This window comes from Thalia democratica, chromosome 5 (genome assembly GCF_965202585.1).
Source record: "Thalia democratica chromosome 5, ktThaDemo2.hap1.1, whole genome shotgun sequence".
NCBI lineage: Eukaryota > Metazoa > Chordata > Thaliacea > Salpida > Salpidae > Thalia > Thalia democratica.
The window spans coordinates 51,032,490-51,051,492 of NC_139169.1; the positions used below are offsets into that span (position 1 = coordinate 51,032,490).

The window sequence follows — 19,003 nt, forward strand, 5'->3', positions numbered from 1 at the left end:
TTCAAGTTACTTAGCGGGCCGAAATTTTACTGGATCTGGACCGTTTGTTACCCATCTGAAATCTTAACTGAAACCTGACATTATAATAGTCTCTGATATAACGAATTTCGGACATTTAGTAGTTAATTCTAAGTAACTTATTTAAGCCGCACAATATACTTAAATTATTGTGATTATCAAATACTTATAATAATAACAAATTTGCATATAAACTACCTGGGAACGGGTCAAAATTGTACGAAAACAAAATTTCACGAGGTTACTAAATTGCACGAGAACAAAATTGCAATTAATTAAAGCAAGTATTTCAAATGCTCTCCAAAAATTCACAAATCACACCAAAGAAATCAGAAAAATTCTGCTAGACTTCACATATACTGCCTTGAAAATATTGTAGTTAAAAACAGCAATTCCTTCTACAAACAATCCAACGGAAATATAACAGGTGACAACAATTCACTGTCAATTGCAAATATTGAACTGCACCACGTTATTTATAATGCCAATTGCAACTACAACTAAAACTCTTCAAACGCTACATTGATGATGTTGTCTTTTTATCTGAGACATTAGATGTAACAGATAATGTTAAAAGACGATTGAAATGTGCGTTAGAAAAACAGCATCTAAGCTAGTTTTTAGAGAAATATCAACAAAAAATTATGGAGACGAACTGGAGCTTTTAGATGTTAACCACGTCATGGACAAGACAGAAATAGGCGTGTTTTATGTAAAAAACTACATAAAACCAACAGCAGAAAATCGCGTATTTGTAAATGGAAAGTCACACCATCCACACTCCATTTACAAATCAATTGTATTCGAAAAGTCAATAAGACTAAGAAGATTGTGCGAACATGAAAGTGATTATTTAGAAGCAATAAAGTCTTTAAAAGATAAATGTTTAAAAGTCTTGCTTCTGTTGACAATATGATTTATATCACAGCAGAATGGAATTATCGGTTTGCACCTCCAATGAAGAAGGCAAGAGAAAATAACGAGAATATAAGTGTTTGGACGACAAGCTATAAGATCCAAGCCCATGAAAATAGTGTAGCAGTTAATGGATCTCACCCTTGTGGATAATGCTTATTATGCAACCGAGGGGGAGTAGGCGGTAAAAAAACTAACTCTTTAGAATCAACATGTGGTAAAATAATTAAATTAAAAAAGATTTTGAATTGCAACAATTTGGGATTTATGCAGCAAAGTGCAATGTCTGTGATGAGCACTATGTGGGAAAGACAATTACGTAATTTTCACAAAGATGATGCTCTCACAGACATAATTGGAGGAACATGATCACCAGCGAGACAAATGATCGAGCTGCACTCAAACTTCACTATGCGCACAAGCATCCAACATCGAGCAAAACCTATGAAGAAGCATATTCAATCACTTTTACAGACTCATCAAGCAATCATACGAACTTAGATTATTTAGAGCAGGGGTCGGCAGCCTTATACAAGTAGAGGTTCATTTTTTTTTACAAAAATTTGCTCGCGGGCCGCACTGTGCAGGAAAAAGTCTTCGCGGGCCGCAGTTTTTAGAATATTATTATGATAATTAATACAAAAACACGATTTTAAACCCAAAAAAGACAAAACAAGCTAAAAAAGAACACTAGTAATACGTAATTACTTCAATTAAACCATAGTTGCAAGTTTTCATCACAAAAACTTTTTTTCTATGGTTTTAAAAAAATATGTTTTTGCTTGAAATGTACATCGCGGGCAACATATTTTGTCTTTGAGGGCCGCAGTTTGCCGACCCCGATTTAGATAGTAAATGAGTTAATTTATTACAAGCAAGTATAAACATAAAAAAACATTACTGCATTTTTATAGATAATAGCAAACTTATAAAACCAATAGTTTTACAACAACCGATTTTTAATAGGATAGTTTTACTAAGAATAATTTTTGTTTCAGAATAGTTTTTAATCGTTTGTTTATTTTATAAAATGTTTACTTTAAAAACAATATATTAGGAAAAATAATTTGCCGTTAAAACAATTTAGTTTAATTCTTTATTTAATTTTTGTATTATTGTTTTACTTAAGTTTTTTCTCAAAATAGTTATTTTTATTCATTAATTATACTATTTCTTTATGATAAAAAGTTTGTTAGGTACAGTTTCTTATTAATATAGGTTTTTGTAATTTCTTTAATTATTGTTTGGGAAAAGTTTTTTTTTTTCACCGATAGCTGTAATTGTTTATTAAGTATAGCTGTGTTCACCGATAGCTGTATGATGTAGTTTAGTAACTTACATCATACAATTCCTTACAAATATAGTTTTTTATTTAAAGTTTATATCGGGAAAGTGTTTGTTTTTATAATCATTTCATTTGGATTTACTATTACATACAAAAATGTCATTATAATGTAAAAAATCTTCTAGCTCTAAAAATTTGGTTTTATACACAGTTTTAAAATACTACGTCATAATATATTTTTTCACTTTTATTTACTTAGTTGCATGAATGTGTTTATGTTCTGTTAGTTTAAAATTCACTGAAGAAGGACTGTTGTCCGAAATCGGTTTGAACTAAAGTATGCAATTAACTTGTAGGTTTTTAAACCATTGTTTGATTTTTTGTAACTATTCATGCAGAAAAAAAATCACATTAAAAACAATTGACTGTGTCCTGGACCGATTTGAGAATTATATATAAATCTCATCTAAATTTGAAAATATTTTACAAGTACATAAAAAGTTTGATTAAAACAACTGTTTATTAAGTGAAGCTCTATTAGTTTTTACTTTTATTTTGCAAGCTTAAACAAGTACAAAAAATTTTCTAATTCTTAATATTAAAAATGAAAAAGTATATGGAAATTGGATAGAAAATAAAATATGTCTCTAAATTAGTATCAAAAAGTAGTTTCTAATGCAATCATACTACTATAAAATAAAAAACTCACTACTTAACAAAAGTAATTTAAATGCTTCTTAGCATTCTAAAATAAACTATTAGTTTATATTAGGGTTTGCCAAACTGGGCCAAGTGGCACCCTTGGGGCCATTACAAAAACTTAGGGGGCCATGAGGTCATAAATTGAAACTTACACTAGATATTCTGGAGTTAATAACGAAAAGCATAAAAAGGTCTTATGCGTCTTCAATGGTAGTTTTAAAACTTATACTAGATACAATGTAAAATTTAGGTGGCAACTAGCTAAAAAATAGGGAACCACGATGCCATTATTTGAAATTTACACTAGATTTTCTGGAGTTGAACATAGAAAGCAAATAAAAGGTCTTAGGAAGTTTTAATAGTAGTTTTTAGAAATATTGTAGGAGGGGGCCATAGCTTTTTAATTTCTTTAAAAGATGCCTTTTTATAAAAAGTTTTGGAAACCCTGGTCTATATACTTTCCGAATTTAAAAAAAAAAGATGAGACTTGATATGACCTCATAACTGATACTTGTACATTTTAATAAAAATAGCATAACTAAAAAGAGGTTAAATCTTAAGTTGAACATCGCTAAACTACTTAAGTTTTATTAAGCTATTATTTCTAGAAAATACTCAGTGAATTTATAAAGTACATTTATTATATGTTACTTAATGCATATAAACTATTTTTTTAGAGACTTTATAATGCGTTCAAACGATCTATACGAATATGCACTGAGACAAATTAAAACTACTAAGAACTACACTACACTGGAAATGACTGAAAAAATTATACAGCAGCACCTCATCAAGCTTGGAATTACCAAATGATTTAAATTTTGGTACAAAACAGTTGTTTATACTTCTTAAAAAGTATTTGCTTTTTATTATTAACTTAATATTTCTATCTCAAAGGTTTTTATTATTATATTTATATTATTAAATATTTTCGTTCAGTGTTAACTTTAGCTATGAAGTAGAAATAATTTAATCATCCGATTCTTTTCTGGAAATTCTATTGTCTGGAAATAAATATTTTTTACTTGGTGATTATGTTGAATTCTGTACAATATTTGTAGCTTACTAAACACTGAATTGTATGAAATAGTTTATAATATACTTGGTATTAATACTTTTTAATTCTTTTGGGTTGAGTTATCTATTGTCTCAATCGTTTATGTAGCATTATAATTAATATAAAGTCATCCTAATAGTTTTTTATTTTTTTTGACCCGGTATAGGTAATAACATTGCAGCAACTTTAGAACATTGTACTCTTTTATAAATAATAGTAAAAATATTTTAGATGCAGGTCTAATTAAATTTTAAGATAGTAACCTTACAAACTGAAAGTATTAAAACATGTACAACTCTATAGCTTAGAAATAGTTTTATTTTCTTCTCTATAAAATTTAATAATAGTTTTAATAAATCTACAAATTTATATTGCACATTACATAAGTTATAAACGTATACAGGTTTATAATCCGTCCTCAAAAAATTATAGAACTAACACATTTATTCAACACACATAAGTAAAAAAATAATGAAAAAATGTATAATGACGTAATAGTTCAAAACTGTGTATTAATTAATTTGTAGAGGATAGAAGATTTTTAGTACATTTTAATGATATTTTTTATATAAATTTAAATGAAAAAAAAAAAGTTTTCTATCAAATAAAACATAAATTAAAAACTATTTTAGTAAGGAACTTTTTGATGTAAATAATTGTTAATAAATAATAAGGTTATCGGTAAGTAAAGATAAAAACTTTTTTAAAACAAAACTTTAATTAAGTATAAAAACCTATCTTAATAACAAACTGTTACTTACAAACTTCTCATCTTAAAGAAATATTACTATCGATGAATAAAAACAACTTTTTTTTTACAAACCTTGAGTAAAAAAATTAAATATCTTAACAACAAACTTTTTTTCCTAAACTATTGCTTTTAAAATAATACTTTTATCAAATAAACGAACGATTAGAATATTTTCTGAAACAAAGACAGTGTTTAATAAAACTATCTTAATAGAAAATTAATGCATCACAGGCTGCACTTTGCCGCATAAATTCCAAAAATGTTTGCAATTTTATTTTATCATATATTTTATTAATTAGAATTTTTACCATTCCGCCTTCTTTCCTCTCGGCATAAAAAACATTTTCCACAAGGGTGGGATCCAACACTATCTTCATGGGCTTGGATTTTATAGTTGGTTAATAGTGTAGCAACTGTTTTTATGCCACTAAAACATTCGAGTTTGATTCTTTTTCTTTAAAAGTTTGTCAGCCAAACACTTACATTCTCGTCTTCAGTTCTCTGGCCTTCATTATTAAAGGTTCAAACCAATTCTTCCATTCTGCCGTGATTTTAACCATATCGTCTACCAAAGCTTTGCAGAAGCAAAATTTTCTTTCAAATCTTTATTGCTTCTATATCAGAGGTTCTTAAGCTTTTTTTTATGTTTTATTTCTTTTTGGAAAGTAATTACCCTATCTACAAAATAGTGTTTAATTTTGAAGATAGAAAACAGATTTCTTAAACTATAAGCTTGTAAGTATAAAAACTCGTAAAATTTATACAGTATATCTAACTTGAAAATATTCAGTTTAATAATAAATTAAAAAGACAAACAATATAAATTAATTAACATAACTTGTAACAAAGAAAATTTACCCCTCAAAACAAGGGAATTTACCCCAGGTTGAGAATTGCTTTTCTAGATAATCAGAGTCACGTTTGCATAATCTCCTTAGTCTTATTGACACTCCAAATACAATTGGTTTGTAAATTGAGTGTGGATGTTACACCATTTACAAATAGTACACGATTTTCTGCTGTTGGTTTTATGTAGTTTTTCACAAAAAAAAAACCCTTTTCTGTTATGTCAATGATGTACTTGACATCTAAAAGTTCCAAATCGTCGCCATAATTTTTTGTTGACATTTCTCTAAAAACTAGTTTTTAGCTGATTTATTCTAACGCACATTTCAATCGTCTTTTAATGTTTAGGGCTACCACAAGGTCAAGAAAAGCTAAAAAGATTACAAAAGTCTGGAAAAAACGGTATTTTTGTAAAAAAGTCAGGAAGTTTGATAAAATTTGAAAAAACGTCTGAATTTGTCAGTTCAAATTTACAAAATTACTTAATTTCCAATGCCTTCATCTGGTAAAAATTAATAGAATGTCCCTTTTAAAACTGCAAAGCTTTTCTATTAACATATTGAACAACTACCCTACTTTAACAAGCAATTTTGGTATACTTTTCAGTATTGATGGTTTGTGGCAAGGACAAATCCATAGTGAAACTCTGATAAATACAAAAAGGTTTATCTTGGATAATTTTAGAATCAAAGTGTTTTTTGTCAACAAGTAGTTAAGTTCTTTATACTTGAGCACTAACTTTAGTATTTTGTGTTGCAAGTTTATGTGTATACTCCTCTTTATATACTTGAAAAATTAGTTATAAGAGAGGTATATGACATGGTTTAAATTACTTATTTGTAATTTTTGGTAGAATAACTTAAGTTTTAAAGAGCTTGATCTTTGTCAACCCTGAAACTTCTAATGTTTCAGATCAAAAGAAAATATCATAAATGTATCATTAACAGAGTTTTGTTGTTTTTATTGTAGTTGCAATCGGCATTATAACGTGGTGCAGTGAAACATTTGCAATTGACACTGGGTTGTTGTCACTAACTATAATTCCTTTAGATTGTCTATAGAAGGAATCGCCGTTTTTAACTACAATATTTTCAAGACAGAAAGTTGTGAGATTGATCAGATTTTTTTTTTATTTTTTAGTTTATTATTTTCTAGTTCTGTAAGTTTATTTAAAGTTTATTGATGACGGATTGTAAATCTGAAAACGTGTTAAACTTTTGTCATATGCACTAAAAATTTGTAGGTTTTTCAAAACTATCATTTGATTTTCTCCAATTATTTGTGCCGTGGAAAAATCACAAACAAAAAATAGACTGTGTCCTGGACTTATTTTGCATTTATATATAAATCTTCTCAATATAATACGCATAAAACATCTATATTTAATGATTTTCGTTCAAAAATTAACACGCTACGTCAGCTAAAAAGACGTTAATATAAAAAGTTTGAGCAGTACATTTCTTTTTTATTAAACTGACATATATTTATGTGTATTAAACAAGTTTACACACTTCAACGGAGTTCTGTAAAACATAAATACTGCAAGATTAGAAGATAAAGTAGGTGAGTAATTGTATTTTCTAAAGGTAAGCATAATTACTGTAGAGATGATATGTAATGTCTTAAACTTTAAGTAAGGGATTAAATCAATAAATTAATTGACTAATGAATTTAGGAAAAATAAAAGTACTATGAAATGCTATATACTTATCATTTATTCAAAAATTTAAACAGAACACATTTCATTGTTATTTTTTTAAGTACTTTCGAGCAATGTTGCCAGAATTTAAGTACTATTAGCTCGTCATCTTTGAAGAAAGCAGTAACTGGAGTAAATTGAGTAATGAGAAAGTAGTAACATAAAGCTAGCCTCAACAAAACTTGATACAATAGAAGTTTTTGCTACCTGTAAACTGCAAGTTTTTGATGACAAAAAGTGTTTATAAACAAATAATGACTTGTTAAGCAGTGATCTAATAAATTAACTTATTTATTTAAATTTACTTGACAACTATAAATTTAAAGTATATAAAATTCATTATATATTAACTTTTTTTTAACTTGATTAAATTATTTGTGAAACATGTATACAAATTATAACTATTTTATTTTTTAATAAATTTTGTAGACTACAACACAAATAGACATGTAGAAATTTCTATTTAAAGCAAACTGTTATATAGTATAATTCCAAATCATAAAAATTAAACTTATTCAGCAGTCTAAAAAAAATAATTAAAATTGTTGGTAAGCTTAATTAAGAAGTATAACTTTAAGAAACATACGATAAAAATACGATTAAAATTTTTATTTTGAACTGCAAGACGCTTTTTAAGTATAAAAATTAAGTTAAAAAGTTTAATAAACTATACTTTTAAAAGTTAATGAAGCTTTGAGACACAGAGATAGCAAAAAAAAATGTTTTAACTGCAAAATTTATAAACAGTTCAACGTTTAAAAACTTAAGTTTTTAGAATAACCAACAAAAACTATTAATAGTAGGCTTTAAAAATTACTTTTTTTTGCCAACTTTTGCAATGTGTTTTTGCTTATCGTATAAATGAAAAACATGTATATTACAGCATTAAAATATATATGCTTTTAACTATATTTTTAAAACTTATTAATAAAAATTAAAATATTTAACATTTTTTGAAGGTACAAATTTTTAAAGTTTAATAAAACATACCAGTTTCTATAATCGAAAAACTACTAATTCTTAACTTTTTAAACGACAACAATAATACTAAAACACTAAATAGTAAAATAGTGCTGAGGACTACCTGGAAAGTAGGTTCAAAATTCTATCTAGAGCGATAAAAACTTACCATCTCTCAGTTCTAGAATCATTGTTTATTAGAACTCGTGAGCCGAAAATTTGCAAACAAAGAGATTTTTACTATTTAAAACTTTATAAATAGCGTGTTTTAGTATTATTGTTGTCGTTTATTGTCATATATTTGTAATGTACTTTTTATTTAATTTTATTTCAGGTAAAATTTCTACTATCTTAAATGTTTTTGTTTTAACATTTTTGTTTTGCGAACAACTTCAAGTCAGCTAAGTATAATTTAACTATAATTTAAACATTTTAAACATTACTTTTTTGCTTTATGACGTAACAATTTTCAGCTATGAATTTCAAAATTACTGTTTATAATAAATTTGCACGATATTAGGGGTAGGTCTTTTTATGGGTACTATTTTATGTGCACTATTTTATGGGTAGAATTGCTGCAATCATATCTGCCCATAATTGGATGTGATGTCATAAAAATTATGAGTAGTATTTAGATGTTGCTGCAATTAAGTTGCTGCAATTAAATGAAAAATAAAACACTGTCTAGGCCTTATACAAATATTATGAACAGTTTTGTAGTTTTAAATTTATAAACAAACAAATAAAAAATAACTTGAACACACACAAACAAATAGTCTGATTTATTTTTACATTTATTTAAATAATATATTGTAATGACAGAAGTAGTGGCTAGACTTATTAAAAGATTATGGATATTTTTTTATTTAAGATTTCATAAACAAAATTAAAATTGAACATACATAACCCAATTGTTTGACTTATAGTTGTATATATGTAATTTATACTTAGTAAACTTGTAAAAGTAGTTGTTTGGTCTTGTTTGTACTATTTTATGGGCATTATTTTATGTGTAGAATTGCTTGAATCTATTATGCCCATAATTAGATGTGATTTCATTTAAATAATGGGTAGTATTTAAATGTTGCTGTAATTAAGTTGCTGCAATTAAATGAAAAAAACACTGTCTAGGCCTTATATAAATATTATGAATAGTTTTGTAGTTTAAAATTTATAAAAAAAAACAAATAAAAAACAACTTCAATACACATAAACCAATCATTTGATTTATTTTTACATTTATTTAAATTATAGGTAGTATTTAAATAAATAGTAAACTAACAGAAGTAGTGGCTAAGCTAGACTTATTAAAAGATTATGGATATCTTTTTTATTTAATATTCAAAAACTGCAGATTTTTCAATGTTTCCAGGTAAAGTGGCGACCCTGAAAATAATATTGCTATTACATAAAAAAACATTTAATGAGCATTATTACAAAAACTTTAACCTAAAAAGACCAACTTAACAACTGTTTTACTTCATATATGTTTATTTTCTATATTTTACAAAAATAAGTTAAGACAAATTTTGTTATATAGTCTCCTATTTTGCTGCTGACACTTTTACTTCTTTTAAAATTTTATAACTTATAAAAAAATACAAAATATTTCATACATTACAAAATATATAAAATGCGAAAATTATATTTTCTTGAAGAAAATATGTTTTGTAACATATTATTTTTTACTTTTATAGTTAGAAATAAAAATTGCCAATATCAAAAACAAAAACAGAAAAAAATATTAATCAATTTTTTTTACTAAATTAAAAAAGAAACACTAATTTTTCAATTTTTTGTCTATTTAAAAAAAAACAAACATTCATAAACTTAACTATAAGCAAATGTTTAACACTTAAAATACTAAAGTAAGATTTTCAATGTTTTGTTATAGTAAGTATTGTTTACCTTGCATAAATATAAATTTAAGTTCAACATTTCAGAGGCCTAGACAGTTTTTGTTTGTGTACAAATGAAACTTAAAAAAAATTATTTCACTTAATTGCAGCAAATACTACCCATAATTTTGATGACATCAACTAAAATTAAGGACAGATTTGATTGAAGTAACTCTACCAATAAAATAAGGCCCATAAAATACTACCCATAAAAAGACCTACCCCTATATTTGTATAAATTTTTAGCAAGTTTATTCTGATGAAAAGCTAAACGAAATTAATTTAAACCTTTTTTAATTTTTTTAAATGAGTGACTTATGTTTAAACTTTTTAGTTGAAGCTAGTACCAAAACCAAACTATTCAAAGACCTACACTTTGTAAAAGCAAATATGTGTAATATTTTTATTTAAACTCAGAAAGTCGTAAAATTCTTATACATTATTAAGAGCAATAAAAAACAAATGAAATCTTGACCGTAAGTATAACAACATGTCCCAAAAATTTTAAATGTTCTTACATAGAATTGTTCGTTTTGGAGCGGTGTTTAGATTTTGTGCCATCAAATGAAAAAACAAACATAAGCATTTATTTAAGTATTTACACTGTAAGACTGTTGTATTTAAAAAAACTTACTTTTATTTTAACTTATATTTTATAATTGAGAATAATCAAACAAAATAAGCAGATCAAATTTTACAAAGGTATAGTTAAATCTTAAACAAGTTTCAAAGAAAAAAATAGTTAAGGTAGTTAGAGGCTACTTTTTACAATAATTAACGCCAAAGAGGAGTATAATATTTTTTTAACAAATAGTTTAAATTCAAGGGTTTCAATTTGGCTAGAAGTTAGTTTTTACAGTTACTTTGTGCTTAAATCAGTATTTAACATTTAAGGGAACAAAATCAGAGAGTTCATTCAGTTCATATGAAAGTCAGTGTCACAAACTAAAATAACTAAAGTAGACAATTTCATTGATAATATTTGTCCTCATAAAGTTTTCAAGCAATCATTCTTAAACACTCTCAGTCTAAAATTGATTTATCAATAAAAAGCCCTGTTCTAGGCTTAAAAAAAATTGAGTAAATTCGTTAAAAAAAGCCATACGATTCTTTTTTACTATTTGGTTATAAAATGTTTATTTTTTAAATGTTTTGTAATTTTTACAAAATTACAAAACATTACAAAACAATAAAATTACATTTTATTTTAATGTTATAATGCAAGTAAAATTTCCTAAAATTTTAAACTTATTTTCTTGAGAAGTAAGAAGAGGATTAAGTTATATTACATTTATTTGATCTATATTAAATATAATTTATTTAATTTAGATCAAATAAATTAATTTATTAAATTTAAATTATAAATTAAAGTTATGCAACATTTATACTCAATCTAAAAGTATATACTATACGATATATTTTTCACATAAAGAAAAAGTGTTGCATACTAATTCAGACTTTATAACTAAACATTTTTTTTTATATCTTTATTGTTTGCTTACCCACACTAGTCGTATTTTCATTGAAAAAATTTTTAGCTTAATAATCGTTTTTTCACTAGACAAGTTTAGATTGGATTTCAAACATATTTTACTTAAAACTTGATTGAAGTAGTTAAACTTTGTAAATGTAAGCAAACTATACTGAACAAATTTAAAATAAACAATCAAAGCAAAATAACAAAAAAAACACATGCAAGTAACTTAAAAAAACAAGATGGCCCCTGCTCGAGTTTTCCCTGATTGAATTGGCTCGCTCAAGTTTTCCCTACTCGAATTGCTCCTGCTCGACTTACTCTTACTCAAGTTTTTCCTGCTCGAGTTGCCTCTGCTTAATATTCCCTCCTCGAGTTTTTACTGCTCAAGTTGTTCCTGCTCGACTTGCCCCTGCTCGAGTTGTTCCTGCTCTAGTTGCCTCTGTCGAGTTTTCCCTACTCGAGTTTTTTCTGCTCGAGTTGTTCCTGCTCGAGTTGCCCCTGCTCGATTTTTTCTTGCTCGAGTTTTTTCTACTGGAGTTGCTCCTGCTCAAGATTTCCCTGCTCAAGTTTTTCCTGCTCGAGTTTTCCCTGCTCGAGTTGCCATTGCTCGAGTTTTCCCTAATTAAATTGCTCCTACTCGAGTTTTCCATGCTCGAGATTTACCTGCTCGAGTTTATTCCTTCTCAAGTTGTCCCTATTCAAGATGCTCCTGCTCGAGTTACCCTTGCTTAAGTTTTCCCTGCTCGATTTGCTCCTGCTCGTGTTTTTCCTGCTCGAGTTCAACATGTCTTATTGTTCTCCCGTTGTAGTAAATTTTCAACAACGGTCATGAACTAATTCACATGGTGCTAAAAATTCATGCAGCTCCAGAATTCAGCTTTTCAACATTTTTTTTGTATTGAAAACTTGTACACGTTTAAAATGCAGCTGACACAGGTTGAGCTTGCAGCTCCAACTTTACGAACATTTTGAACATTAAACATAAAAACTTTTTAAAAATAATCTAGCAGGGAAATTAACGACGTTCATATCCACATTTGGCTGTATTTTTTGTACAACTTCATTACAACAAAACTTTCTTAAATTTTTTAGCTGATATAAAAAAAATTACATCATTTTAAAGCTCAATTTTTTAGCTTTATAATAAAGTTACTTTGACGTAGTTTGGGGTTGTACAGCTAAATCAGGAGCCCATTTAAAGCAGCGTGTTTAAAGGCTTAAACTCTAAAAACAAAAAATAAATTAGCATAAATTTCAATTTTTTAGGTGGAGCTCCAGCGATCAACCCCACGCGATGCCCCTGGTTCTTACTACTTAATTAATATTACCAAACTAGTTATTAATAAAATGTTATACATATGCTTCTTTTTCTAATTTTCTGTCAAATTCTTCCACCTTACTTTGTTTGTAATGGTTTGATAAAACGAAATGGTGAAAATAAAGACTGTTTTGACACAAAAATCACCATTTGTTTCAAAAACTGATGAGATTTCTGAGACATAAACTTTAAAATTATACATTTATTAATGAATTATAGTTGTAGTCTTAATTAGTTACACAATAGATATAAAAAAATTATAGTTAAATAGTTATTTAATGTATTTGTTGTTTTATATTAATATTTTGAAGTTTTCTGAAAAGTTAAATAAAATTAAAATATTAAAAATTATAAAAAGTTGTTATAGTTTCTATTAATTACAACACTAAATTATTAATTTATTAATTGCTCATTAACAATAGTTACCGTTAATGAGATTTATACATTATTGCTACTATACTAATTCAACTGCAGACTAATGAGATTGTTAAAAATTAAAAAAATTATTAACTAAATTATAAACTGTTATAGCGAAATATCCCCAAAAACTTAGAAATCAATTAAAATACGTAAGATTCTTTTTAGATTTCCTTTACTTTAAGTTATTTATTATTTTTCTACCTTTTTCCAATATTAAGTTACTCTATGCTTAGGTATATAGCTATAAGGCAGTGCTTCTGAAATGGGGTTTCGAAATTTAAAAAAAGAACATTTATTTAATTAAACATTTATGTAAAATTAAAATTAGGAGTTCCGCGGAAAAGTTGAACTTTGGAAAAGGGTTCCGCTACTAGAAAAAGTTTCAGAAGCACTGCTATAAGGTATAATTATAACAAAAACACTTTTTTCAAAGACTATATACTTATATAATGTTGATTTATGTTTTCGAAACATATTTAACATTCATGTAAGCATTGAAGGTAAAATTAAGTATTAAAAAAAAATAGTTTAGTACTAAATGTATGTAAATTTCGGCTAGTATACTTAAAGGTCAGTCTGAGCTTAAAATTAGATGAGTCAGCAGATAAAACTCTTTTTCATTTAATTTTTAATTTTAATTATTAAAACTTTAATTTTCAATCAACTTTTAATATGTTTGGGTAAAGTAGGTTAGAGATAAAGGTTTTATAAATAAAGAAATAAATATTAAACTTAAAAAAATGCTGACTCAGCTGTTTTTCAGCTCAGACTGATTTTCAAGTATACTTTGCGTATATTTTGTTAGTTAAATTAGAGGATAGAAATGGTCTGCTGCATATGTAGATTGTAAGATAGAGTAACAGCTAAGCAATTTTAGGGTAAAATATTAATGTTTTTTTACTTTCTCTAATATCTTTTTTAATTGTAAATCGTGAAAAAGTTAAAAATAAAATAAATTATACCTATTTATACTTATAACTTTTCTATCAAACCAAATAATTTCAGTTTATTTTTGTGATCAATCAATTTTTTTCAGATTGCTTAATTGAAAGGTCATTTTAAAAATACTTTAAAAAATACTTAATACATTAAATATTAAAAAATTTTATTCTTTGTAGAGTCATTAAAAGTTAGTTGTTTTTATCTGAATATTTATCTTCAAGTAAATTTCTTATTATTTAAATAAAGCTTTTAATAACAGACTAAAATCTACTTTTTAACTATTTAATTCTATCAAAATTTTAGAGTAATAATATAGTAAAACCATCAGATATTTTTTTATAAAATAGTTTTCTTCCTACCAAAAAGATTAAGTTACTATTATTCTTAATTATTCTATTATTTAATGCACATCTTAAATCCTAAAAAGTTAATTTTGCAAACTAGATTTGGACTGAAACCACTGGAATAAAAAAGATTGAAATTTGATTTATTTACGCTTTATACCATTATTAATGCCAATTGCAAAAGTTTTTTTTTAGTTTTTTTCCATAATAATTATCATTTAAGAGGAAATATCAAATAGATAAAATTTAAACAAAATTTTAACAAGAGTCAATGGAAGGTTAATTTTTTCACAGAGCAAAGACTATGTGGAGCAAGTTACCACAGGATGTGGTATCGTGTGAGAGGGTGGAACATTTAAACTTATTAAAATGCTTAAAACTAAAAATATTTAAATTAAATACCATAAATATCATTTAAATTCAGTAACTTTCCACAAAACAATACAAAAAAATAAATAAATAAAACTTTAAGTATATCTATCCCATCTAGATAAACTAGTGTTTTCTTGATTTTTCTTTACGTAGTATTAATTAATTTTATTTTCCAACACCTCCCCCCTACCAAACTATTAATTTACTTTTATTAATCTTGTACAAATGTTTTTGTATGCACCAAGTTATCGCCTTTTATACGTGTTTTGTTTTGTATCAGTTTAAATTTGTTAAGGAGTTTTTTATAGTTTTAACTTTGTTTAACTTTGTTTATATTTACTTTTTGTTATGTATAAATGTATTTTTTTTTTTTTCATTGTCCTGAGTCCAACGTTGCACAATAAGCAATATAATGATAATAAAAAATAAAAAATAGCTTTTAGGTTTAATAGAGTTCTTTCTTTACTGCTTAACCTTGTCTATTTCAATTACTTTTCTAATCTTAAATCCTTTTCTGTCCTTGAAAAGACGTTAAAATGTATCCAAGTTGTTTACGACTTGATAAATTAATTTTTTTTTTATGTTAAACAGGTCCTAGGAACAATTATTTTAAGCGCTTTTTTGTCGTTTAATAAATAATATATACACATGTTTTTTTATAGATAAACACTATGTTTTACTAATACATTTTTTTCTTTAACGATAAAAAATCGCTCAAAATTTTGATCTTAAACCTGGTGTACGAAAAAACCTTTCAGTTATCGAGTCATACCCCACGGGTACAGTTAACGTCTTGTCTAGGACTGTCTGTTAGACAGAAAAGCTCTTCGGCTAGTTTATTACATTAGTATCTTAAAAAATAAGTCAAGATTACATGAAATTAAGCAAAAAACTAAAAGGATTTCTACGTCACTTAATGAACCATTAAAAAAAAAAAGGAACTAAACTTACATTATTATTCAAAATTATTTAAAATAAAAGATCTCGTGTTTTTCCATATTGCAGAGAGTGCAGCCATGTTTTAAATTGAATTTGTTTTTTGTTCGTGCTAAAATTTCCCAGTTAATGCTAAAATCTTCATTTCTATCTTTCAAGTCCCAGATATATGTTAAAAGCGTAGTTTTTAGTCTGTATTTACTCCTGTTAAAGGAAGTGTTTACCTACTTTTAAACGATAAACCTGATGACCCGTCATACTGTTTACTTTTCTCCGATTTTATTACCGTCGCTCTATAGATGAAAATTGTAAGTAAAGAATTCCCAATCACCATAAATTTATCTCTGCAATTGCATTGCTTTTGCTCATCTGCCTTATTCTCTATCTTTTTGCGATCATGACTCATGAGATATTATCTAGCTCTTCATATTTGGCATACACTAATACAAAATTTTAATAGTTATCTGTTAAAAATTTTATGGCAGAGGTGCGTTAAGCTAAAGTTTTGGCTAAAATTTCTAAAAATCGGTTACCGATTTTTCTCTCTACTGATAAACAAATGTTGGTCTGAAGTTTGAGATTTTTTTTCTTTTTCTTTTGGTGTTATTTTCATTACCAGTGTTACACATTATTCTACCGATAAGTTTAATCATCTTTAAGTTTTTCACATACTAATTCTAATTCAGGGTCAGGACCATGCTTGTCAGAAAAATAAATTCACTAGTTGTAGCTGCTGACTTTATTTAGTTTGTTTTATTTTAATCAAAAGCTTGTAGCTCACTTTTCTCCTAAAAAAATTATAAGAAAATTGCCTCTGACAAAGCTTTTAAAAACTCTGGTCAGGACTCAGGTTAGTAAAAAAAATCAGACTAGTTAAAACTTTTTTGAATAAATCAGGCTAATTACAACTTAAAAAATTCAAGCTGACTCATGCTAGTTTTGATAAGTTTTTTAAAAGTCTAATGCTTACTCAAATTAAAAACAAAAAATAATTAGAATTTATATTTATATATTTCCAAAATTTTTTTCCTGAGCGTACAGTTTTCAACTGTTTAATTTATACTTTAGCTCTTTTTGCAAAACACATTAAAAGTTGATGTGACTGACTTTTGTGTTTTTGATTTGTTTTTAGTTAGAAATGTTTTACTTCTGTAGTTTATAAATAAATTAGTTTTTGCATTTAGTTTTTGATGTTTAACTTAAAAGTCTTTACATTAAGTTTTTCGTTTTATTTAGGCTTTTGTTTTTTGGCTCATTATAGTATTAACTTAATGCAGATAGTACTATGCGTCTCGATGACTGAGAGATCTTTCCGTTCCCAGATCCTTTGTTGAAATTTTTCTAAGTTTTTTTAAACTTTTTGTTTGTATTTAATAAACAAAAAGTTATTTAAAACTACATGATTAAATTTAAGTTTTACTATAGCAGGGGTTCCCAACCAGGGGTGCTCGCACCCCTTGGGGGTGCGAGAAGGCTTTTTATTTTTGTATGATAAAAAAGGAGATTTTCACACTTTGATAAAGTTTATAAAGTAAAAAGTAAATTTTGTTATAAAAAGAAGTTGGTGCTAATTTTCTTAATATATTAATTTTTTAATACGTCATAGTGCAAGAGCGCTTTTCTAGAAGTAAATTCGTTTTACTAATTTCATTTAATAGCTGTTAGTTTAGAATTAAAATTTGAGTAAAGCTTTCTTAGAGTTTTACACCTGCGAATTTTAATCATCTATTCTTTAAATTTTTTATTTTCTTAACTGGCCATCAATTATTTAAAACAGTTTATTAACTAGCTTCTATTTTGATAGAAATACTTAGATAAAAATTAGTATCTTCAGCAGGTTTTTTATTAGCTGTTAAGAACGGGTTCTGTTAAATCTATTACATTTATAATGTAATTTTTTATTAAGCTTAGTTGTGCAGAAAGTGATGCTTAAAGATTTAACATCAGTAAGTTGTAAAGTTCACAGCAATTACTGTATGTTATACCATTTAAGAAAACTTGTTTTTAGCTACTGTGAAACTAATTTTATAGATCATGAAACGTTTTCTCAAAATGCAGTTTGAAAGCAAAACTATTGAACAATATTGGTGTTGTTCAATGAATATGTTTCTAAAACTTGGTGAAAAAGCACTAAGTACTCTCATTCTATTCGCAACGACTTACTTGTGTGAGTCTGGATTGAGCTCTTTTACCAATAAAAACTAAATCAAGAAACAGTTTGAATACACAGGCAGACATGCGAATTGCCATCAGCAACAAAATGCCACGTTTTCAGAAAGTTTTGTGCAATAAACAGGAACAAAAAAGTCATTAACTTTAGAGTAGATTTAAAATTAACTTCTTAATCTTTTCAAAATAATATTGCATGAATAAAGTTTTAATAATTTGTTAAATACCTTGTGAGTATAACGACAAGTCATTTAGGATGTTTTTATTAAATATATGGTATTAGTTTAGTTTTTGTTAATTTTAATTGAAAAAATAATTAATTTTTTATAAATATAGATTTGTTTTTTTTTCGTTTAATTGAAAAGTAATTAATTTTTTTAGTTAGTTTAAAAATGAGCAGGTATATTTACAAGTGATGAGCTCCTAAATCACTTGCTTCAGAAAACATTTATCGTTGCAGAGGTAAGAGTGAGTTCTGATGTTTTCTACCTTATAAAAAATAGATAAAGCTTGTTCAAATACAGTTTGTTATGTTTTTAAGTTTCAAAGTATTTTATTTTCGTTAATATAGTACACTATCATAAAAATTAAAATACAATTTATAGTTAATGAAATCAATGATTTTATTATCAAAATACTAATAAATAATTATAGTATATAGTGTTTGGGTGCGAGATCAAACTAAGAGACTTTAGGGGTGCGGGCCGCGGGGCATCAAAAAGGTTGGGAACCACTATACTATAGAATTACATTTTTGCTGTCAAGTTGCATTATAAGCTTTCATATATAAGCTGCATACTGAAATAGGGGATTTTTCTTACAAAGTTTGAAATGTTTAAATTAAAGTAATTTTTCAAGCTTTATCTACTAGTATAAAATATATAGTATAAATTA

The 19,003-nt window shown here is 26.4% G+C and overlaps 1 protein-coding gene across 3 annotated transcripts in view; it reads left to right on the forward strand.

Moving 5' to 3' along the window:
• Window positions 1–3,946, forward strand: part of LOC145835368 (uncharacterized) — an 85,812-nt gene extending 81,866 nt beyond the window's left edge. For all 3 annotated transcript variants that reach the window (XM_082942929.1, XM_082942930.1, XM_082942931.1), the window contains one exon: window positions 3,598–3,946. In XM_082942929.1, coding sequence (XP_082799055.1) covers window positions 3,598–3,733 — 136 coding nt within the window. In that variant the 3' untranslated portion in view covers window positions 3,734–3,946. The remainder of the gene's footprint in view (window positions 1–3,597) is intronic.
• The last annotated feature ends 15,057 nt before the right edge of the window (window positions 3,947–19,003 follow it).